The sequence below is a fragment of the Podarcis erhardii genome (assembly GCF_964252035.2).
Source record: "Podarcis erhardii genome assembly, chromosome: 13".
Classification (NCBI taxonomy): domain Eukaryota; kingdom Metazoa; phylum Chordata; class Lepidosauria; order Squamata; family Lacertidae; genus Podarcis; species Podarcis erhardii.
In genome coordinates this window covers 52,216,831-52,242,176 of record NC_138502.1, presented here as the reverse complement: position 1 = coordinate 52,242,176, position 25,346 = coordinate 52,216,831, and the positions used below count along the sequence as shown (strand labels likewise).

The following is a 25,346-nucleotide window of genomic DNA, read 5'->3' as shown; positions in this document are numbered from 1 at the left end:
AAACAAACAACAGAAAACCTAAATGGACCAAAAAGAAAACACACGAATTGACTTCCCTCCATCTCGGTTTTGGATTTTATAAAATTGTAATTCCATTCTGCAGTTTTCATTTTATAGCATCAATGCATCGCAAGAATTATGTTAAACCTACTGTGATTTTTAAATTTCTAGAATTTGTTTCCATATATGTTATAAATTTGATCCAGTCATCAATAAACTTTGTATCTTTTTGCTGTCTGATATTCTGCGTCATTTTTGCCAGTTCTAAGTATTCAAATAGTTTAATTTGCCAATCTTTAACGGTCGGGATATTAGGGGTTTTCCAATTTTGTGCTAGTAAAATCCTAGCGGCTACAGTTGCATATTGAAACATTATGTAGTCTTCTTTTTTAATCTCGTCTCCGATCATACCTAGGCTTCAGGTTTTTTAACAAAGGTGTATTTAAGTATCTTTTTCAATTCGTTGCATATGGCGTCCCAAATTTTTTTTTATTTCTTCACACTTCCACCACATATGATAGAAACTGCCTTCTTTGGATTTACACTTCCAACACCTATTATCCCCGGTCTTATACATTTTTTCTAATTTCACGGGGGTGATGTACCAATGGTACATCATCTTTTCCATATTTTCTCTAAGGGTGGTGCAGGCAGTAAATTTCATACCTTTATTCCATAGCCTCGTCCAATTATCATAGTCCAAATTATATCCAATGTCTATCGCCCATTTTATCATAACTTCCTTGACCTTAGTATCCCATTCTAGTAACAGGTTATACATTTTGGATAGAAGTTTGGTCTTACTTTTTATAATCTCTACCTGGAACCTAGATTTTTTCTCATTCATCCCAGTTTTTTTTGTCTTCTTTCCATAAGACATTAATTTGATGGTACTGCAGTCAGCCTGTTAGTTTGTCTTTTAGCTCTTCATAGGGTCTGATTTTCCATCCTTTTTCAGATCTTTCCAGGAGGTCTTCATAGGTCCATCTCTCACCTTGTATATTTGTTTTTTTATGGTTAAGATATCAATGGGTGATAACCACCAAGGGGTATTTTTTTCCAACAATTTCCTATTCTTTTCCCACACCTCTAACAAGGATCCTCTGATGATATGATTTGAGAAGCCTTTATGCACCTTTTCCTTATTTCCTTAGTTTTGGTTTTGTTTTTTTTTCAACACCTGCCACACATCTAATTTATTCTTGACATGGGTAAACTAATATTAAAATGGGTCAGATATGCATTGAAATCACACATCTACTCTAATTAATGGTAGGAACATTTCATTTTCACCCAGTTCTAATTGGGTGTGCAATTCCTTTTTGTTCTCTCCTCTCTTTCTCTGCCTCCTCAGCTGAAGCTTAATCCTCCATTCAGGATGGCATGCTTAGACCACATGTGATATGTTTTCAGTATTTATCTTAATGAACAGATGGCTTCTGGAAATTCCCCATCTTATTTTGTTGAATAGCTAATTTCTACTCCTTCTTTCAGCTCAATGATGTTAGCAACTTGTATTTTGAGAGTCAGTTGTAAAGAACCTTATATGGAAAAGCCATTACTGGTGGTCCTTGCTCAACTAATAGTATTTGCATATAGAATTTGTGGGGGAGATTACACAAAGTGGCAATGGGATCTAGCTGAAGTCAAGCTGATCTATTAGATTTTAGATCCAAAAAGACGAGCAAAACAATGACGAATCGAAGTACCTAGGGGTAATCACATCTCCACCCATTTAACAAAAAGATTGGCAATAGCCGTTCCAGAACCGAAGGAGAAAGAGGGCTTTCAAAGCATGGAGCTCAGCAACGTCAAAGATGCACAAAGCAGACATCTTCTTTCAGCATTTATGCTGCTGAAGGAAGTCCACACTCAATGCTTATGCAGCTTTCTATTGGTCACTACTAAATTCTGTTCTCCAAATCAAAAGGAGACTCTGTATTCCCTGCACTCTCCCCATAAGTAAAATATATTTTAGTGTTGTAAAATAATTGCTCCCACAACTGTAAAGCCAGGAAGACGCTCTTGAAAGCTGTACACCAAAAGCAGCTTAATTTTATTCCTGGTTTTTTGTCAACATTTCCTGTTTGTATAAAACTGATTTATCATCCCAGGGCATCACAAGAGGAAAACATTTTTCTGTAAATCTGATTTCAAAACATCTTATTTTTTTTTGTAAAAAAGCTTATGTATTGCTTTGAGATGTTTCCCAGGGATTCACAATCAGAATGAAATAAATAGAATATCAGTGACTTTAATTAGGGGGGTTTTTTGGGGGGGGGGAACCTTGTACCTTCCAGTTACTGTTGATAGCAAAAGCAATGAAAACTTCTAAATTTAACCTTTTTAATAAATGCTTAGTAATGCATATAAAATATCACATAACCAATATTTGCCACTATTCCAAAAACTGTATTATTAATGTATCACTTCTAAAAGATATGAAAAAGTCAGCTCCTTGATGTTTACTCATACGCACACATCCCGCACTTACGACATTTGATTTAAAACTGCTGAGAACCACAGTGTGTCAGTACAGTCACCTGGCAAAAGAACTGATAACCTGAGATTCACAGTAAGATTCCCCTCCTTCAAAATCCAACTTGTTATTCAAAGAGCAGTGCTAGATGAAAAGCAAAAGGTTCAGGATTTAAGCTCAGTTATATTAAGCCTCTTATGCAATTCACTTCAAAGAGTCATTGGGATTTTGGCACAAAATGGTTGATTAGGTCAACTTGAAAAATGAAAGATGCTTTCTAAAAACTCCAAACCACCAATCCTAGCAGTAGAGGTGGGAGGATATAAAATTCATTCTTAGAATTTGTGACAGAAAGCAGCCTCAATTCTAGAGTTATCAAAGTAGATTACTGGCTTCTGGCTTCCTTTTACTTTCTCAGGTTCTAAAAAACATTTTTTGCCAGTTATTTTTATTGATTTTCCAAATTATTACAAATCAAACCAAATTAATACAATTTCCAAAACCAGTTTCCCCCTCTCATTACAGAATATGTCCAAGATATACCCCCACTGCGGCGTCAATTCTCATTTGGTCTCTAGTTGACATCACTTTGCAATTACCATAATATTTTGAACAGCTGCCCCTCTACAACCCTGCATACTGCAAATTACTCATATAAACCTTGATTCAGGTAGGTAGCTGTTGTTGGTCTGATGCAGTAGAAATATATAAAAATAAAATAAAATTGTCCAGTAGCACCTTAGAGACCAACTAAGTTTGTTCTTGGTATAAGCTTTCATGTTTAAGCTTTCATGCACACAAAAGCTTATACCAAGAACAAACTTAGTTGGTCTCTAAGGTGTGTGTGTGTGTATAACCTTAGTATTTATAATCAATAACAGCATGTGTAGTTTTTCATTAAGTTCTTATTTCCCGATTCCAGTGTTGCATTCTTCTCACTTCGTTGTTCAGATCATAAATCTTTCCCTGGTTGGGTGTTTTGTTGCAGTTTCTGCTTCCTCTGTCATGCTCGTATTTCTAAGGTCACATCCCATCCTGATGATAACACAGTCACACAGAGCAGATTCAAACTGCAGCCTAAGCAATTTACAGAGAGACCTTTCCAAACCCATCTCAGCCACTGGATTCCATCTTGCGATGCCTTCTTTTCCAGTGCAAACACACCCATCGTAACATAAGTCTTTCTTTAATTCAACCTCTACGTGGCTTACACAACAAGTCCAGCTGTGGGTTATTCTTTACTGTGCTCTTTTTTCCCACAACATCCCATTGAAAGATGGTAATAAATATCACCTAGTTACTCCTTAGTCAAAGGAGGCAGGCGTAGTAAAACCATATTAAATTCATTGTAAAGCATAAATCAAAGGTCTGTCTCCCTTTCTTCCTTCAAGAAACAAACAACTTCACATGCCTCTTGTCTCATTATGAAGGACAGGACAGAAAGAGAAAGCCGTATCCAGACTTCCGGGATAGCGCGAACGGGTAATGGCGGATTCCCTCCGAGTTCTGGAGGGAATCGGCTCCGCTAAGGACGGGTCTTGCCGTGCCGGCGACACGGGGACCCTTAGAAACCGCAGGCGCTGAAGCCTGCGGACATGGAGACTCGGTGGGCACCTTAAGCGCCCTCCCCGACCCGCGAAGAGCCTTTTTAAAGGCTACGGAGGGGACCGGAGAGTGGCGTGGAGCTGAGAGTCGATCGCTGCCTTGGCGGAGCGAAGCCGCGAGCCATGACCGGAGAGCGCTATCTTTCTTCCTGAAATTTGGACTGAAAAAACAACTCGTGAGTAGAAGGAAATTTTGGCACTAAAAGTTTTATCATTGAATTTGAGTACGAGCGGGGGATGTGTTAAAAAGGAAGTCCACACTCCCCCCCCCACCAAAAGACTTAAAGCAAGGAGAGGAGCACTAAGTCGGAAAGACTCTGGTGTTGAAAGGAGAAAGAACACTTTCATAAATTGGTTGAAAAAGTTACTTGTGCTGGAGTGAAGAGAGGGGAATCCCAGAGGTTTTGCTTTTGGTGGACCCCCCCCCGAACCCGGGCAGTGCCCTGCTTGGGAACCCGAGAGAAAAAACAAGGTGTTTGACAGCTGTCAAAAGAGCTGTCAAACGGACGTCAGCTTGGAAATTGAGTTAAAACTGTGTTATAACTATATTGTTGGGATTAAAAGTGTTACATTAAATTGACTGGAAACAAACTAATTCTGAATAACAAAGTAACGAACTGTTGGAAAAGAACTATGATGGAAATCCCCCTGGAGGGAACTAAAGACATTGCAATGGCTGCGGAAGGAAAACTACTGGCAGAGATAAAAAAAATGTTTTCCCTGGTGGGAGCTCTGCAAGAGCAGAGCTTAGCCATGAGAGATCAACTGATGACCTTCAATTTTAAACTAAACAAATCTGTTGGTGGAGCTAACCGGATGGAAAAAGAATCTGCAGCTGCAGAAAAAGAGACAACTTCAGAACTGGGGGAAAAAGAAGAAAAAGAAGAAGGAGTTCAGGAGGAAGAGAGCAATCAAATATCTGTAACTTTTGGGAGGAAAAGAAGTGAAAAAGACAACCAATGGATCACAAATCTGCAAAGAGAGAGAAAGATGGAAGTCCCTGGAACAACTGAAACATTAAGCTACGAAAGAACGAATAAGTATGATGGAGACTTCTTCTTTAAGCTGCAACATGGGAGATCTGTTGATCCTGGACAAAGACTGTTTTTGTTTGAAAAATATGAGGAACTGGTGACAGAATTCCTTCGAGAAGAGAAGATCAATAAAAAGGACTATAAACAAAATTGCTGGAGAGTGATTAACGGGGGCCTAAGGGCCTCTGATGTGAGAAATCCGGGTTAAATCTGTTTTTTTTTCTTTGGGATATTAATGTGGGAAGGGGCAAATACCGGGACAGAGGGGGAGGGGAGTGTAGAGTGGTAAAAGTCTGGGGTTTAGAATAGAAATATTATTGTTTTTTGATTTAATATAAAGAGCAAGGAATTTGTGGGAGAGAAATTAGGCCGACCTTAAAGAAACAACTTAATATGTATAATGGGATTTAAAGTAAAAATGGATAAAGGATAAATTATAAGAAAAGATATGAATAATATTTAAGAGATTTGAACAAATAACTTGCTGAGATATTTAATGAAATGGGAAGGTGGCTGGGGGGGGTGGGGGGAAGTCACTGAAAGAGGGTAATGATTGTAAGGGTATGAAACTACAGATATTTTGTTTTGTGTTTTGTGTTTATGATATATGTTTGTGTTTGTTTAAAAAAATTTTGAAAATCCAATAAAAATATTTAAAAAAAAAAAAAAAAAAAAGAAAGCCGTATCCAAAAAGAAAAAGAAAACATAAAGCAATCTGCCCTCTCCTTTTCCATTTGTGGCTGTTGAAATGATTTTTCAAAGCATCAAAATACCATTCAAATACCTTGAAAAGGCTGCCCGATTTCCCCTTTGTTATTTATTTCGGTTCTGGAGGTGCTCTTGAACTTGATCAGAGGGGACCGGTTGGTGGAAGGGATTCAGGTCGGAGCGAAACAATATAAATTGAAAGCTTTTGCAGATGACCTAGTTTTGACCCTGCAGGAGCCAGAGTCTAGTACGAAAAGAGTATTACAATTGATACAGGATTTTGGTCGGGTGGCGGGATTTAAATTAAACAAACAGAAAACTAAAGTGTTGGGGAAAAATTTGACAGATATAGAGTCGGAACGGTTTCAGAGAGAAACAGAACTAACTATGGTTAAAAAAGTAAAATACCTAGGGGTAAACATAACAGTAAAAAACCTGAGCCTATTTAAGGATAATTATGAAAAATGTTGGTCTGAAATTAAGAGAGACTTGGATAGTTGGACAAAATTGAAGCTTTCTTTGTTAGGCCGAATTGCTGCTATTAAGATGAATGTATTGCCAAAAATGTTGTTTTTGTTTCAAACATTACAGATTGTGGACAAAACGGAGTGCTTCCGGAAGTGGCAGAAAGATATATCTAAATTTGTCTGGCAGGGCAAAAAGCCCAGAATTAAGTTTAAGATATTAACAGATGCGAAAGAAAGAGGTGGCTTTGCCCTGCCAGACTTAAAGTTGTACTATGAAGCCGCAGCTTTCTGCTGGCTAAAAGATTGGCTACTTCTCGAAGACACTGACGTGCTGGATTTGGAAGGTTTTAACAATGCTTTTGGTTGGCATGCATACTTATGGTATGACAAAGTTAAGATCAATAAGGCCTTTAAGAACCATATTGTCAGGAAAGCACTGTTCAATGTCTGGACGAAATATAAAGACTTATTGGAAAACAAAACTCCAAGGTGGCTCTCACCTCTGGAGGCTAAGGCCCGAAAAAGACCCAATATGGAGGCCAAATGGCCAAAATATTGGGAATTATTAGAAAAAGATGGAGACAATTGGAAATTGCAGAGTTTGGAGAAAATGAAGGATAAGGTGCGAGACTGGTTACATTATGCTCAGATTAAAGAAGTTTTTAAAAATGACAAAAAGTTAGGGTTCCAGGTGGAGAAATCGAAGTTAGAAACAGAATTGTTAGAACCCAAAACCAAGGTACTATCTAGAATGTATAACTTGCTGCTAAAATGGAACACACAAGACGAAATGGTTAAATCGGCTATGATAAAATGGGCACAGGATATTGGGCATAACATTATGTTTGAGGACTGGGAAAGGTTGTGGACCACTGGGTTGAACTTCACTGCATGTAATGCTCTGAAGGAAAATGTTATGAAAATGATATATAGATGGTACATGACCCCAGTTAAACTTGCCAAAATATACCATTCGTCTGACAATAAATGTTGGAAATGTAAAGAAAATGAAGGAACATTCTTCCACCTCTGGTGGACATGCCCTAAGGTGAAGGCCTTCTGGGAAATGATATACAATGAGCTGAAAAAGGTATTTAAGTATACCTTCACTAAGAAACCAGAGGCCTTCCTTCTGGGTATTGTCGGCCAGAAGGTGTTAAAGAAGGATCGAACATTTTTCATGTATGCAACAACGGCAGCAAGGATTCTCATCGCAAAAAATTGGAAAACTCAAGATTTACCCACACTGGAAGAGTGGCAGATGCAGCTGATGGACTATATGCAACTGGCCGAGATGACTGGCAGAATCCGAGATCTGGGAGAAGAAAAGATGGAGGAAGACTGGGAGAAATTCAAGATGTATCTACAAAAACATTGTAATTTGTTTGAATGTTAAGAAGGATGCTAGATTATAAAAAACTGGCCACCACTAAACTAGATTTAAATTTGATGATAAGTGAGACTAAAGAAAATATAAAAATTTTATTGGAAAAAGTGTTAAATCATATTGGAATGTGTGGATATGAGATTGTAAACAAGTTGATAATTTGTTTGGAAAAAATTTTTTTAATGATGTAAATGGGAGAGGGGGACGTGAGGGAGTCCAAAGAAGTGAAGAATTTGTTGTTATAAAAGTAAGATTGTTTTATGTGTGCATTTATATTTTAAAAAAAACCTTAATAAATATTTATAAAAAAAAAAAAAACAAATACCTTGAAAAGTCCTGATTTTTTCAGCAGCTGATTTAATCACTGCTTATTTGCATATCTTGTGTAGAGAGCACCTCATAGTTTAGCCAATTAGTTGATGTAAGGAGGACAGTAATGGAGGCTCGTCCTTTGGCAGGGGCTTACTCCCAGTGTCACTCCCATTCTGTCTTCCAAGGTGGCAGAGAAAGAGTCAAGCAGCTCTACAGGTGCCTTGGCCTTTCTGGTACCCGTGGGAAATTTCAGGAGGAGCCATGCCTCATTCCCTCCGTCCTTGCTGCTTGAACTTCTTCACAGCCCCCGGAGGGACTGTGAGGAACATCAACCATGAAATGTGGGTGTGGCCAGAAAACCGAGGTTCTAAGAATCTAAGACACTGCCGTGCCCAAAGATGAACTCAAGGACTGTTCAACAGTGCTAATATAAGAGCACTGGCACCTGATCAGAAGGATCTCCCATATATTATGCATCACAATCAAAGACAGGCACTTTTTGCACCCGGGTGTATATTGTGAGGCTTGGAACCATTCTTAATTACAAATCATTACTGTTTACTAGTGCACAGGAGGAATTCATCATGCGAAAGGCTGGGCTGGATGAATCCCAAGCCGGAATTAAGATCGCCGGAAGAAATATCAACAACCTCAGATATGCAGATGACACAACCTTAATGGCAGAAAGTGAGGAGGAATTAAAGAACCTTTTAATGAGGGTGAAAGAGGAGAGCACAAAATATGGTCTGAAGCTCAACATCAAAAAAACGAAGATCATGGCCACTGGTCCCATCACCTCCTGGCAAATAGAAGGGGAAGAAATGGAGGCAGTGAGAGATTTTACTTTCTTGGGCTCCATGATCACTGCAGATGGTGACAGCAGTCACGAAATTAAAAGACGCCTGCTCCTTGGGAGAAAGGCGATGGCAAACCTAGACAGCATCTTAAAAAGCAGAGACATCACCTTGCCAACAAAGGTCCGTATAGTTAAAGCTATGGTTTTCCCAGTAGTGATGTATGGAAGTGAGAGCTGGACCATAAAGAAGGCTGATCGCCGAAGAATTGATGCTTTTGAATTATGGTGCTGGAGGAGACTCTTGAGAGTCCCATGGACTGCAAGAAGAGCAAACGTATCCATTCTGAAGGAAATCAGCCCTGAGTGCTCACTGGAAGGACAGATCGTGAAGCTGAGGCTCCAATACTTTGGCCACCTCATGAGAAGAGAAGACTCCCTGGAAAAGACCCTGATGTTGGGAAAGATGGAGGGCGCAAGGCGAAGGGGACGGTAGAGGACGAGATGGTGGGACAGTGTTTTCGAAGCTGCCAGCATGAGCTTGACCAAACTGCGGGAGGCAGTGGAAGACAGGAGTGCCTGGCGTGCTCTGGTCCATGGGGTCACGAAGAGTCGGACACGACTAAACGACTAAACAACAACAAGTGCACAGGAGGCAGAAAATAATTGTATTGCTGTGCTCACTTCTCACTACTCTTCATATGCAACCTCCCTCCCCCCCCCAACAAAAAAGGCATTTAGCCATGAAACACACAGAACAGCAGGACAATCTTCCTGCACAAAGCAGATAGAAACAGAATGCAGAGGAGAAATTACTAATGGAGAAATGAAACTTCCCAGCCATAGCCCAACCCTTGTGTGTGATCTCCTATAGATGGAACTACAACAACATCGCAGAGAGGAAGCAGCGTCTAGCAAGATGGTGACTTTGTGTGCCTTCTGTACTGCAATTTTACCAGCTCTTTTTGTAAACTAATTTATGGTTTGATTGTTTTAGTGCCTGATAGATTTTGATAATGTGACTTATATTGCACGACCCTGAGATCTAATGGTGATGAGGAGGTTATCCTCTGCTTAAGACTGCAGTCTCTGTAGCTGCTTTCTGTAAGTAAGTAAGTAAGTAAGTAAGTAAGTAAATGGGGAAATTTCATGTGACTGAACTTTGTGTGTCATGTGGACAGTAAGGTTTGTAAGCCTTAGTGGTTTCACACATGATACTAAAAAATACTCCTATGCTGACTGAGTGGGCCTGGCAGTATTACTGATATTACAGGAGAAAATGGGAGAAGAACCATTTTTAAAATGCATGTACTTTTAAAATGTATTTATTTTACACTACAGTTGTGAGGCGTGCAAAAGCTAGGGGCATGCATCAGCTCTATGTGTAGAGGAACTTTAGCAAAATGCAAAAGATTCTGTTTCAGAGCACACCAGTTTCCACAGGGCACAGGTGAGGTCTGTTGGACCTCAAATGTTTACCATTCTGAATGGAGCTCTTGCCCCAGAATATGCCTGTGCACTACAGAATAATGTAGTGTTCCCTGAGCTGTCTTTCAGGGTAATTTGTCCACCATTACTGATTTTCCCATGAGGCAGAGCAGACCATTGACTACAATCAACAGATAGGCCTTGTGGCAAAAGTGTGCACTCCATCACTTGAGAAATCAAAAGTTAGGTTTAGGTAGGAAACCTGTGAGCACCTAGAAATAGCTCTCGCACCACTTTCACTGTTCCTGCAGCAGGACACTCCCCTCCCCCCCCCCCCGCCTGCTCTTCATTCCATCTGTCATTCTTCTTTAACATTTCTAATCTTTGAAATGAAGATGCTTCTAATACCCTGAAAGAAGCTTTGCATACAAAATGAACTGAACCACTTAAGCTCCTGAGAATTGCTTCCATTTAAAGAAACTACCAATAGCATGAAATAAAATTCCTGCCTTCCTTTTTCACAACTTCAGTATTTATTTCAATGTTGTAAAATAAGCATGTATAGTTTTTCAAGACCGCTGGAACATTTAGCATTTATATGCCCACAACCCCTCACAGACCAAAGTTGCACATGCAGCCACATGCAGCATTGATTGCTTTCATATTAATTCACAAGGTTTTTTCAACCAGCCTCCTCTCTGAAAAATATTTCATATCTATTTGTGTGAGGGAAAGGAACTGCTATGCCACCTTCATAAATTATGCTCCAAAGCAGCGCATCCACGGTAGAAGCACACTGATTTTATACCAGTTTAGTGAAGTGATTCCCTGCTGGGAAGATCGGGGCAAGACCTTCACCTGTGTTTCGGAAAGGGTAGCAGCTTTGCTTTTCTTCTATATAGAATTTAAAAACATTCCTCTATTTTTTACAGCCTGAAATGTGGTTTGACCCCTAATCTCCATTTCTAGTCAGCTGAACTCGATAATGTATTTTATTTATGAATTAATCATTATTTCATCTTCCTACTCTCACGGAACAGCCAATGCATCACAATAAAAGCAAAACAATAAAATAAACAATCAACTTGCAACATTAGGCAAATCAGAGGTTTTCCGAAACAACAAGGTCTTCAGTTGCCAGCAAAGATGGAAAGCAAACAAGTCTCCACCCCCAAGGTGCTTTCTAATACATCCATGCCTCCTGCGCTGCAGACGATCAGAAGACATGCAGAAGGGCTCTGTTGTGGACACACAATTTTACAATGATCCTTTGGGTAGCCTGGTTCTAAGCTATTTGGGGCTTTAGAGGCAACACTAACACTGAACTGAGACTGGAAATGAATTGGTAGGCAGGGAAGATAATACAGAGTAATTCGCTGTGTAAGACACTGGCTTGGACTTTTTTTTTTTAAAGAAATTTAGATGCATGAATATGAATATTCTGCTGATACTTCACTGTATAAATCCTTTAATACATTTGTTGCCCATACTGGTTGCTTTTTGACTTAACATTTTGTTTCCAGTGCAATGTTCCTCCCCCCCCCCCCAAAATGTTTTCTTCAAGCTTAAATAATATTTTCAACTTTTTGCCAGTTTTATTTTAATTGTTCTTCCATTGCAGTCATTTCCTGAAACAGGATTTTATTCCTGCTATTTATCATTCCAGTGTTTGATGTTTGAATCATATAAATACATTTTGCTCAAATGTAGAAAAGAACTTGGCATGAATGGAGATTCCTGCTGGAAAAACATGTTACTATTTTATTTTATTTCAAATAAAAAAAAATCTACCTATTGGAAATAAACTGCTACACTATTTTGATTGTTATTCACATTTTGATAATCACATTATAAACCTCCACTTAGAAATGAAACTGTAATGTGTTCTTTTCTGCTTCCCAAGAGCCCACTTACTTTTCCCTTGCCTGCCTCCCAAAAACAGAATATCAAATTTAAACTCTAATAAAAAAAAAATAGAGTTCTGCTCACTGCTTCTCAGTGCATTAAAAATATCACTGTTGGAAAGCACATCTGAACTGGAATTAATGTGAGCCCTTAAAATAAAAAAATATCGTATTTGTTGGACTAGAATGGCCAAAGATGAATGACAGCACAGTCCTTATCACTCCCGCTTCTTCCCCTGTTTTGTTGAAGACGTAAGCTAGATCTACACAGCTCTGAAAACGCTCTGCAAAGAAAGTTGTAAATCTCACAATTGAAAATATCATTGAGTTGTGTATTCAGTTCTACAGCGCCATCTGGAGTTACAGTGTTATAACACATTTATAACACTGTCTTCTGACTAATGTAGCTGAGTCCACAGATGACAATAGATAGGTTTCCATACAAGGGACATTCCTTGAGGAGTGCAGAACACCTGCAGTGTCAGTGAAAAAGAATGAACTTGCTTGTCTGCATCAGCTGTCACAACCCTGATCTTGAAGAGCAGCCAGCACTCTGACACAGAGGAGGAACCAGCAAGATCTGAACCCAGCCCCAGGTCCTGAGACTGAAGCCCAATGAGACAGCTTCCCCAGAGACTGGCCCCATTGATGCCAAGGGGCTCTCAAGTTCCCAGGTGCCTAATTGCCAGAGCAGATCACACACATGGCAAGAGCACGTTCCAGGTAACAGCTGCTTTACTTCAATGCTCCCTCTCGTGAATTCAAATTTTTATTTTTTTATTTATCAAGGTGCTGTGCTCCAACATTACTCAGAGACCTTTTATGTCACTTGTTTTATTCAGTCCTCTCCCAGTCATTTTATCTCATTTATGCACATCCAGTGTTATATATTATCCGAGAGAGAGAGCTAGAGAGCATGCACAACATTCAGATAAAGTAGCCCCTTGGAGTTCAGTTCAGCCTGTAATTTCAGCTATTTTCTGCAAGGTAGCATTATCATAATCCCTTGAAATTTATGTGCTGAAGAAGAGAGACCTTTGGTCTTTAAACAACACATGCAATGTACAAAATTAAACTTAACTATAATGATTACTGAGGCCTCTTCCAGCCCCCAGCAGGATACAGGATTCATTTTCCTGTAAGTGTGTATCCTGCACCCATTACTTATCCCATCAGTTATTTCACATGCAGGTAACAAAGAATAACCAAACGCTCAACTCTGACACAGGGCAACCCAGGCTGCCTCTATGTGCATAACTGTTTGTTTGCTTTAAAAAATAGGACTGTGAATGAGACTTTAGATGAAACTGAAATGGCTGTGCAGGTGGTGGCCATTTTAGGCGTGTCCAACTGACATGCCATCACTGATGTGCAGGTCCTTTCGAACCCAGAAGAGGGAAGAACAGGGGCGGAGGCAGGGCCAGGTACAGAACTGTTATTCTGAAAAATAGATTAAAAATTAAAAACTGTTAATCTGAAGATAAAATTTGCTCTAGTTAAGAAGAGATGGTTGTATGAAACCTTGATTGCTAATACAAGAAATACTGACTTTTTAAACAAGGGGTTTGAATGCTCACGCGCTCACGTGGCCACAGGTGGGTCTGTTTCCATTTCAAATCACTTTCAAATACTCTCAATCATAGTTCTGTTTCATCTCACTGTTTGCCTCAAAATGCATTTAAATGCTACAATTTTTCTCATTTTATATATATTCTTTCCCTAAAGTATGAATCTTTGAATGTATTTTTCCATAAAACATGCATTTTGGTGCACACTTTGTGAACCTAAAGTAATAATAATAATAATAATAATAATAATAATAATAATAATAATTTATTTGTACCCTGCCCAACTGGCTGGGTTTCCCCAGCCACTCTGGGCGGCTTCCAACAAAGATTAAAAATACCGTACATTAAATTAATGTGCATTAAAGTGCATCACAAAAGTCATATACATGTGTACTATACTCCAATTGACAGCTGTGTTCTGATCCACATATAAATCCAGGATGAGCAAATTAGGTTGGCTAATTAGGTTGTGGACCAAACAAATTTCTCCTCTACCCGTAATTTCAGTAAATCACACCCTGAGACTCCAGCAAATCCTACTACAATTTAATCTCTTGTCTAATGCTTATGAAGAAAAGGACATATGCCAGCAATAGACAGCTTAGGTAGTTTCCCAATTTAATTTGTGTATTTAATTAATGGGAAGTCTGGCTCCCAAGTAAATTATAACTAAATTTGTCAACTAAACCAAGCATTTTCAGATGCAATTGATTGCATGCCCTTTGGTGTACAGAGCTATGTACATTGATGTGCTATATAAATAACAACAACAATAATAATATTCACAACTCACACATAAATGTGAACTCGCGGCAGAAAAATACTTTGGGTGTTCAGGTTTAGCTGTTAAGCACATGTAGCTCAGTTGTCCAGTTCCACAGAACTGGCTTGAGAGCAGTACATGTGAAAAGGATCTAGGAGTCTTGGTTGACCACAAACTTGACATGAGCCAACAGTGTGACGCGGCAGCTAAAAAAGCCAATGCAATTCTGGGCTGCATCAATAGGAGTATTGCATCTAGATCAAGGGAAGTAATAGTGCCACTGTATTCTGCTCTGGTCAGACCTCACCTGGAGTACTGTGTCCAGTTCTGGGAACCACAGTTCAAGAAGGACACTGACAAACTGGAACGTGTCCAGAGGAGGGCAACCAAAATGGTCAAAGGCCTGGAAACGATGCCTTATGAGGAACGGCTAAGGGAGCTGGGCATGTTTAGCCTGGAGAAGAGGAGGTTAAGGGGTGATATGATAGCCATGTTCCAATATATAAAAGGATGTCACATAGAGGAGGGAGAAAGGTTGTTTTCTGCTGCTCCAGAGAAGCGGACACGGAGCAATGGTTCCAAACTACAAGAAAGAAGATTCCACCTAAACATTAGGAAGAACTTCCTGACAGTAAGAGCTGTTCGACAGTGGAATTTGCTGCCCAGGAGTGTGGTGAAGTCTCCTTCTTTGGAGGTCTTTAAGCAGAGGCTTGACAACCATATGTCAGGAGTGCTCTGATGGTGTTTCCTGCTTGGCAGGGGGTTGGACTCGATGGCCCTTGTGGTCTCTTCCAACTCTATGATTCTATGATTCTATGATTCCACAGTGTCATCATCGTCATCTATATACCACCCTTCATCTGAACAGCTACGGGTGGTTCAGAAGTTAAACAGTACACAGGCTCAGGATCAGCGGTCTGCCCACTGGGGCATTTGCTGTGGTCCACAGACATGCAAGGCCCATCAAGGCTGACACTTTGCCTGGCCCCACCCCAGTGGTGCCATCCCTTGGGCCTCCCACCAGCAGCACTGCAGCAGCTACCAATCTCCTTGGCAGCTGCTCACGCATGAGTGGGCTTGCCAAAGAGTGGTAGCAGTTGTTGCCATGTCCAGGGGCAGCCCATGCATGAGGCGAGGGGACGCCATTTGCCTCTGGCAGTGGATCTTGTTAAGTTGTGGGTTGACATAGCCGACGACCAGCGATTTCTCCAACTAGCTCTTTATTTCGTAAGCTGGAGTAGAACTGTGGGTTGACATAGCCGACGACCAGCGATTTCTCCAACTAGCTCTTTATTTCGTAAGCTGGAATAGAACTGACTGCAAACAGCTCAGCCGGCCTGCTTTTATAGGCAGCCGGCTGTCAACATTGTAACAACAACAGCCCAGAGTTCCCGCCTAAAATAACTGACGCGGACCTGAGGGAAAACTATCTACAGACCTGAGTGAAAACTATATACAGTATCCCCCTGCTGGCCCAGGGTGAAACTTCACTACATAACAGATCTGACCGCCGTCCCAGCCCCCACCACTGTGCGGCCTACCCCACTGGGGCTTCACCCCCCCCCAAGACAGCACCACTGCCCTCACCCCTGCCACTGCCCCCTCACCACTGCACCTGCTGTGTCCTTGCCCCCCATGGCAGCAGCATGGGCACAGCTGTAGGTGAGGGTGCAGTTGCGGTGCTGGGTCTGGTGCCGTTGCCATTGCCAGTGCAGATGCGATGGCAGGAACAGGGATGGGGAGGGAACCTGGATCTGCAGGGCAGCCACCATCTGGGGGGGGGGGCATTTTGCCCACAGCAGCCAAACAACCCTGGCAGTGTCACTACCGGGTAAGGCGGCAACTGCCTACCACCCTCCCCACAGTGCTTGGAGAAAATGGGCTCATCAGATATGGGGGCAGGCAAGCGGCTGCAGGAGTGCTGCTCCTGGGGGAGCAGGTGTTTGGGGTGCTATCAGCACTGTCTGACCCCAGGAACCTCAAAAGCTGGAGCCAGCTTGACAGTGCATGTTTTTGAGTCAACCTATAAAAGAAGCTTTCCGTTCCCAAATCCATTTAGATGCTCCTGCTCTTATTGAATCAAGTAGCAGAGGAATAATTGGATAGTCTTTACTGGCTTTTTGTTCCCCTTCTCCCCGCACAAGTTGTAGCCCAATTCCCCCTGTGGTATCTTAGAAATTTGCTTCTTCTTTTTTTAAAAAAAGCAAAGAGGTATTTCGGCTCGCAGCAATAAGAGTCAAATGTCAGCCTTGTATGCACAGTAGCTGCCACAAAGTACATTCTGTGCTTTTTCAAAATACCATTTTTCAATCCAAAGATTTTCTCTGGTTATTGATCAATGGAGAACTCTCATAAATCCCACTGGGGCAATACATAAGATGGCTGACATCCAGCAAGCTACAATTATCTATAGACAACATGAAAGAAGCACAGAATGTTGTGTTTGTTCTTCTTGTTTAATTGCTGCAGATGAAGGGGGGAAGCTAGAATGATAATTTTATGTAAGGGTCAACTGGTTTTTTTGGAGATACGTGAGGCATCTTCCCAAGAGTTATGGGTAATATTGACTACATCTAGCCCATCATTACAACCTATCATGTATTTTGAGTGAAATTTAAAAACACAGAGTTTGAGACACAAATTAACCGTCTTGTTTTGGATCCAGGGACGTGGGTGCAAAAAATGTTCTGTCTCACTCTCAGATGGCACTTCCTGATAAATTGCTTGCATTCAACTCTGGTCACTTGAAATACTGTTTGTGGTGATTTGCACACCTTGAGGGTGGGGGAAGTTAAGTAGCAAGTCCTTGCGTATCTGAGAAATCTTTACTGATTACTTAGGTTTGATTCCAGGGGGAAACCAGCCTGCCGCATCAGTTGACCAGAGTCAGAATAGGTGCTTTTCTTCTCACTGCCAGAAAGAATCCTACTCCAGAGCTTATGTTCACTCGTGTTTTCTTTTCTACTATTTCTATTAGATTGAGATCTTCAGGGGGCAAGTGATTTACTATTTTAATTTTCAAACGGTGCTTAGTAAATGTTCACACTTTTAAAAATTGTTGTTCTCACAGAAAATATATTTTTATATTTATTTATAACATTTATATCCCACCTTTCCTCCAAGAAGTTCAAGGTGGCAAACATTGTTTTTTCCTCCTCCCCATTTTTATCCGCACAACAACCCTGCGAAGTAGATTATGCTGAGAGGCAGTGACTGGCCCAAGGTCACTCAGTCAGCTTAATGGTTGAGAATGGATTTGAACCCTGGTCTCCCAGGTCTTACATCACTCTGGCTCTTGTAACATTCACAAAATATTGTGAGATCCATTTAAAGTCAAAATGGCAAAATAAATGGATCCGGGGAGGGCAAGGGAGAGGAGGCAATAATATTCCTTTCAATATTTTGGAAATAAACCTCTGAACTCTCATTGTCTGGTGATTTGTTCTTATATTCCCTTGCAACAACTTTGCAGGTTGAGGTCTGGTTGTTCATTCTGTTCTCTTTTGGAAATAAAACATTCCCAGACTGTGTTTCTCAGGCCTGATCAACTTGTCACACACAGCAAAGCTGTTCAAAGTGAACTTTAAATTCACTTCCCAGTTCCGTCCCCAAACCACAACATGACACTGTCCTTTATACCTCTAGTAATTAGGAGAAGTTGTCAAACAGGCTTTATGACATATTTCATGAGTTTGTGGTTGAGTAAAGCAGCTGACTTAACCCCACGGTGACTTCAGAAGGATTTTCTATATCTGATATTTATGATTAGTGCCATTTAATCTGGAGCTGCTGAATAAGTAGTATTTCACAGAATATGCAAACTTTCATTCACTTTAATATGGTCCTTCTGAAATTATCTTAATGTTTCTGCAGTAAAGAAAGGATTGGATCAAGTCAGCTGAGAAACTGTACATACTACAAACAAAATAATCCCTGCTAGGATACTACACATATCTTTTTTTTAAAAAAAGTAGTATTTAAATAGGCATCCACAGGAAAATGAATTTTACCTACATAGCATTGCTGAGCTGCTGTGTTTTAACTTCATGCATAACAATTCTCAGCAGTTACAATTCTTCATCAAACAAACCCCACAGCAGTTGTAAGTAAATCCATTCATATTTGAGAATGTACCGTATTTCATTTGCAAACAGATTGACTATATTGTTGAGATCATAGAGTTCTACAAATGTTGCAGAATTTGAAGGGAATATATTCTGATCCACTGCAAGGCACAAAGAATATTATTTATTTACTGGATGCCTTCATCTTCCCCAGATGCAACAAAACATGACTCTCCCATATCAGTCTCTACAGCCACAGCAAGTGCTGTAACTTTCCAACGGTTTGGCTTCACCCCCCAAAACAGACATCACTGTGAAATAGTCTCTCTCAGACCCATTCTCACAAGTCAGCTCAGGAGAATACCATGGTCTATGGCAGTGTGGTCCAATGCATGGCCTGAGGGCCTTTATTGGCAGCCCGCGGAAACATCTGATACCCCCCTCAGCACTTGGGCTGCCTTCCCAAAGCCCACCTCCTTGCTTACACAGCTTTGGGAAGGCAGCACAAAGGTTGGAGGGGGCATCAAATTTTGTCCTGGCTCCCCCCACCCTGCCATACAACAAGGCGCGGCCAACAGGTTCTGTACTGAAGTACTCTTGTGGCCCACGTGGTTTGGGAGGTTGGACCATCCTGGTCTATGGTATCCAAAGCCACCAACAGGGCTGCACTCCCCATGTCCTTCTCCCAGTGAAGGTGACCAAGGCCTATTCAGACCCATAACCATGTTTGTAGGAAAACTCAATTTTGTTAACTAAAAATAAATCTTTAAATATGACCTGATCAATATACAAACTCATTCCAGGCTTCTCATAAACTCTGTTCATCATACTGAAAAATCAGTTGCTGAAAGATCTGATTCATTAACACTATTGTTTAAAATTCAAATGAGATATGTTGTTTTATTTACCCAATTTAAAGAACCAAAATTCATCCATCAGCTGGGCTCAAAACCTTAATTAAATTGCCAAAACTCAACTTTGTTCAGTCATATGTTCATCAATCAAATAAATAAATGGTCAATGATTACATTTAGTTAATTAAGTCCATTTAGCTTAAGAGCTTCTTGAGCAAAACACAACTCCTTTAAACACTTGCTGCCGATAAGACAACTCTGTGCTTTAAATGGTTGTGTGTGCATTTTCATTAAGCAAAAAGCCAGACAATAATTTTTAAAAGAAAGAAGCTGACGGGGAGCTGTGGTTCCTTAGTCTAAGACCAGGGTCTCTAGCCCTTATCTTTTTATCATTTTTATTGGTTTTTTATTTTATTTTAACAATATCTGTAATCATTACATTACATTCAAATTTCAATTTCCCCCTTCCCTGCTGACTTCCCTCAACTTCCATCCCTGGTTTATTCCATCTCATATTACATTCTGCTGTTTATATATACTTCTATATTGTCATACTATTAGGCTTCTTGTTTTTTATAAATAAAATTGCAAATGTTTATTTAAATCCTGCCAATGACTCTAATTTTTGTTGTTGTTGTTGTTGTTGTTGTTGTTTCTGCAAATATGATGTAAAAGGTTCCCATTCTTTTTCAAAGTCACTATCGTCTTTTTTACGCAGTTTATCTGTTAACTTTGCCAACTCTGCCATTGTTCCTTTGATGGTATTTCTCCAGTCTTCCAGTTCTGTGCTATCAGAATTCTTGCCTCTGTCATTGCATACATAAATAAAGTCCGTTTTTCTTTCGGCAGTTGCCCTTATTTTTACTCTTTATCCTGGGCTGCAAGCACCACCACCTCAAATCTTTTTTCCCTACTTTTCCCAGGACAAACACAATTCCCTTTGCAGGAGTAGATGGAGACAGGCTTTTTTATGTTCAGCCACAGATCTCATCCAGTCATTACAGTTCAACAGAATTTGTGGCAGTTACATAATTTATAGCACAAAAGCTAAAGCACTTTGACTGTCATGCCCATGTATAGCTTAAGTAAAAATATTTTGGCCCACCTTGAGTGGCAGTGTTGCAAAATGGTGTTGATGGCAGGTTCTGGCAAGATCTTCCCCAGTGACAGAGGCCGTGGGGCAGGCTAGTTGCCATCTTGGAGGTTTCTGCCACCCAAGGCAGCTGCTTCACCCCACCTCATGGGTGGGTCAGCTCTGTTTTGGCCTCTTGAGAGCAGCAGTACTTCAACATAATATACTAAATTCTGTAAGAATCTTGTAATAAGATTACTTTAGCTGTTCTGATTTACCATTTACGATGTGCTCTGAAGTAATGAAAAAGACTGGCATTGTGGTGGAACTTATGATCACCATACCACGTATTATGAATACATTTAATACATTCTTCCCGTGCATTATGCAGAACACTAGAGTTTGTTCACAAATCCTAGTGATGAAACTTTGAATAATTACAGTGTAATTCTATACCTGCCTACTCAAAAGTCCCGTTGAGCTGAATAATGCTTGCTCCCAGATGAATAGCTTAACCCAGCTTAACCTGTTCTATAAGGTGTAATTGTTCATGAGACTGACTATATAGTTCTTCAATAACTTTAACTCTCTGACCCTGCAATGTAGTTAGAAAGAATGTTGGGTAGTGCAAGACTACTTCTAGATAGGAAATAAGGAAGGGGAGCTCTGGACCAATCTGACACACTCTGGACCAATCTGGAGCTGGCTGGACGCAATTTGGTCTGAAAACAGCTAATTTGATTCAGAATTCAAGATTTGTCTGAAGCAGTTGCACAGCGCTAGTAAATATGGATAGGACTGAGCTGCATATTTCTGCGTTCATGCTCCAAGATTGAACATCACTCAGCTGGTGGTACTGGGTCTGGTGAAAATTTAATTTTTTTTAGAAGACTGGGTGATAAGAACACTGCTAAGATTTTTACCATTACTCATCTAGCTGGTTGTACGATAACTGATTCAACTGTTTCAGGCTTCAAAGTAATTATCTATTTCCCCTGTTAAAGCTTCACAAGGCCTTTGGTCATGGATAACCCGGGTTGTAACTCACGTGGTTTACCTAGAAAACCAACAAACCTTGGTTTTATGGACACAGAACTTAATGTCAGGACAGCAGACTAACCTGTAAGTCTTTCCAAGGCATCAAATCCATGCTTTAGTGCAATAATATCAAGGAAAGAAACAGTCCCATCCTCAAACCTACATGGATTGAAAAAATAAATAAATCACATTGCAATCAACTTTTGTTGCTTATTCATTTACACACTATAAAAATCAAAAGTTATTTAGCAAAAATTCATAAACCTTAGGAAGATATTGACCTAGCTATAGCAATGCAGAGAATGGCTCTTTCTCACAAGAGCTGCAGTGGCACCATTTCAACTGGGGGGGGGGGGAGCTTTCTGTAGCACACTCTATGTGGGGCTGCCTTTGAAAAGTGCTCTGAAACCTCAACTGGCTCAAGAGCTGCAGCCAGGCTGCTGACTGGGACTGGTTATAGGGAGCAGATGATGACTCCCTCCCTTGCTACAACAGATCACTGGCTACCTGACTGTTTCTGGGGAAACCTGAAAGTGTTGGTTATTACTTATAAAGCCCCACATGGCTTAGGCCCAAGCTGTCTGAAAGACCATGTTCCTTCAAATGAACTTACCTGGGTTTTGAGATCTTCAGGGGAGGCCCTTCTCCCAGTCCTGCCACCCTCACAGGGACATGGGACAGGGCCTTCTCAGTGGCTGCTCCTAGAATCTGGAACTCCCTCCCACGAGAACCAGACTGGCTCCCTCCTTTTTATCCTTCCGCTGGCAGGTCCTTCTTTGGGGAATTGACTGCTTTTAATGAAAGGGCTGGTGCCATGCTGTTTTATGGGAATTATTTGTCTGTTTTAAAGTTTAAACAAGCTTTATAGTTTTAATTTATAGTTTAATAGTTTTAATTTGATTAATGTTTAATTGTTTTTTAATGATATTTTTCTCTGTTTTTAGCCATTCTTGTTTTTATATGTAAACTGCCTTGAGTCTCGCTCAGGGAAAATATGGGAATATATATATTCAGTATTAAATTACAAGAAAGGGATTTGCTTGACTTTTCAGGTATTTCATGGAGCATATCCAAATATGTATAGCAACCAAACAAGACATCACCATAGCCAAAGCGAATTTGGTAGAACTGCCATTTTTTCTCATCTAATAAATCTTAAATTAGTCTTGACTCTTGACTATGGGAAGGAAATTCAAAGTGACACCATGTATCTGCAACCCCAAGATGGGAATTTGACACCCTGACTTCCAGCGTTTCCCAGGCGGGGTTCAAAAGTTCAAGCAGCACACACCTGGCTTTCCTGTACTGTACGATTATTCTTCCTCAAGGGAGCATCTGATGAATCCCTCCTGTAACACGTCACCACGCGGGAGAGCTCAACCAGGGTACAAATGTCCTTTCTCTGTAGGGACTTACTGGTATTTTGAAACGGTTACCTTAATCCCCCCCCCCCGTAGTATTTGAACAAGGTCTTCTTGGGACTAAGAAACTGTATTAATTAAAACTCAGATATTTAACATATTAATCTCTCTAGAGAGACCAATCCCAGGTTTAAAGAACCCATAATAAACTTTACTTGCATTGGTTTGAAGGAAGATAATTAGAACAGACTGTCAAAATACTTCAATTAAGTCTCCAACAGTAATTATTGGGCAGACCAATCCCCAAAGTGCTTGACTTAGCATGAGCCCACTAAGAAACAAGATTTGCAGGGCACTGGGGGAGAAAAAGAAAATGATCACTGATGCCAGAGAAGCGGGGGGGGGGGGGAGGTTCTTGATGCAAACTACAAGTTGGTATACATTGCATCAACTTATAATTCAGCACATGCACAAAAAAACTCATTTGCAATTTATCATCTTGCAGTACAGACATCTTACACAAGGGAGAAAACATAAACCTGTGCTCCAAATCTGCTGGCTAGGAGGCTATAGAAAAGTAGTTCAGTCTTACTTAGGACTGTGGGTGGTATAATTTGCTCCTCTCTCTCTCTCTCTCTCTCTCTTTTTAAAAGAAAAGTGAGATGTGTTAGTGTCTGTCTTTTCCAAGTGTGAGACACTGGCAAATAGTTGCAAAGATGTTAGCAGCAAAAGAGACTCGGCTAAATCATGCTTGATGTGTTTTTCATTTTCATGTATTTTGTGGAGACATTTATTTTACCCACCCCACAATACAGGTGACTCCCCACTTACACAGGGGTTATGTTCTGGGCCCTCCCCACATGTTAAATCACATAAAGTGGGGAGCAGTCTCTAAACATCCTTTAAACGGCCTCTCTGCCACTCTTACACCAATCCATGCCAAAAATACTGTATCCAAAAATAACCACCACTAGAATTGAAGCTCTGGGGCCAACAGGAAGCTGGAGGATGCGCAGGAAAGAGGCTGCTGCTGCTGTGCTATCCCACACGCCAGCTGTTAGGTGGGGTGGCTAGAGCAGCCTAAACAACAACAAAACCAATCCTTTTGGGGTAGACGGGGTAAGAAAAATAGAGAGAAGGAGGAGAGTCTCAAACACTGATGGATTGGAGGAGAAAATGAACCAGGCATCTCCAAGGCAGAGAGGGGGAGAGAGAATGTGGGGTATGTGGAAATACTGTGCATAGCATCGGGGGGGGGGGGATATGTCATCTCTGCACCAAACAACCCTCAAGGGAATCCTCTGCTGTAAATCTCCACATAGGCTCTAAAAGCATCCCCTGTCTCACCCAGGAGATGACACTCTTCTTTGCCAAATCTGAGACCACTTGGCAAAACCAAGGGATTCCCTGATGAGTGTATCAAATGCTTACATACACAGAACTGTGAATTACTGGCAGAACTTCAGTCAGAGGAAGCCTAGAAATATGTCCTGTATAACAAGTGTGCAAAGCAGAATTTTATGAAACAATCCTGCTATTTTAAAATTTCATATTCTATTTTAAGTGACATGGGGGGAGGGGAGGCAGGCAGGGGAATAAGAGAAGTAAAACCAAACACACTGGCAAGAGATAAAAAATGAACTCAGAGGGTCTTCGGATGTGACACAATTATGTCATACCCACATCCTGCTCATGACAGGCACCGTTTTCACCTGTTCTGCTGTTATAACTGCCAGAGATGCATTTATGTCACTCTAGCATTGCACTGACTAATACCTCTTGTGAACCCATTTGCAAGTTTGAATTTCAGCAACACAGAGATTTAACCCTGGGTTGGGGAATTTTAATATCACTTTTCCTTTGGGAACAGAGTCACCAGAATCCTCCATACTGGGCTAAAAGTAGATTAGCTACCAAGGCTTCAATAAGTCCTGTTCCTTGCTGGAGAATTATATAATATAATTTTTTTAATCCTGCCTTTCCACTCAACAGATACACAACATGGCTTACTACCATAAGGTTTATAGTAAGTTCCCTTTGTAACTATCCATATTAAAACCCAATTATTTCTACAATTAAAACAACAAAAGGAAAGCTCCAGGGCAGAAATATTTACTCTCCCAAGGTATGAGCTAGGTTCATGGGCTCTGTGAAGAGGAGCATTTAATGAACAAGGGTTCACTGCCGCAAAGTACCGGTACTTGCCCTGATTGGATGGCCACCACAGCACTTGAGATGGGAAAGAAAAGAGCAGGGGTCAATCAGAAGATCGCAATGTTGACATATAGCAATAACATACTGGTACTGAACCTCTGGCTCAGAATCCAAATGTGGCCCTCCAGTCCTCTGCACCTGGCCCCTGGGATTCTTCCCAAGCAAAGCCTCTGCCCTGGTCACACCCCTCACTGGCTCAAGACCCTCCCCAAGTGCTTTGGCCTTGCTGGAGATGTCATGGAAATGGGACCAGCCCCCTTGTTTCCTTGAATACACGGCAGAATTGTTGCCTATTG

The 25,346-nt window shown here is 40.7% G+C and overlaps 1 protein-coding gene across 1 annotated transcript in view; it reads right to left on the bottom strand.

Annotated features, from left to right (window-relative positions):
* MOCOS (molybdenum cofactor sulfurase) overlaps positions 1-25,346 on the bottom strand; it is a 97,167-nt gene that overhangs the window by 41,295 nt on the left and 30,526 nt on the right. The window contains exon 5 of the mRNA XM_081835067.1: positions 21,558-21,634. Coding sequence (XP_081691193.1) covers positions 21,558-21,634 — 77 coding nt within the window. The remainder of the gene's footprint in view (positions 1-21,557; positions 21,635-25,346) is intronic.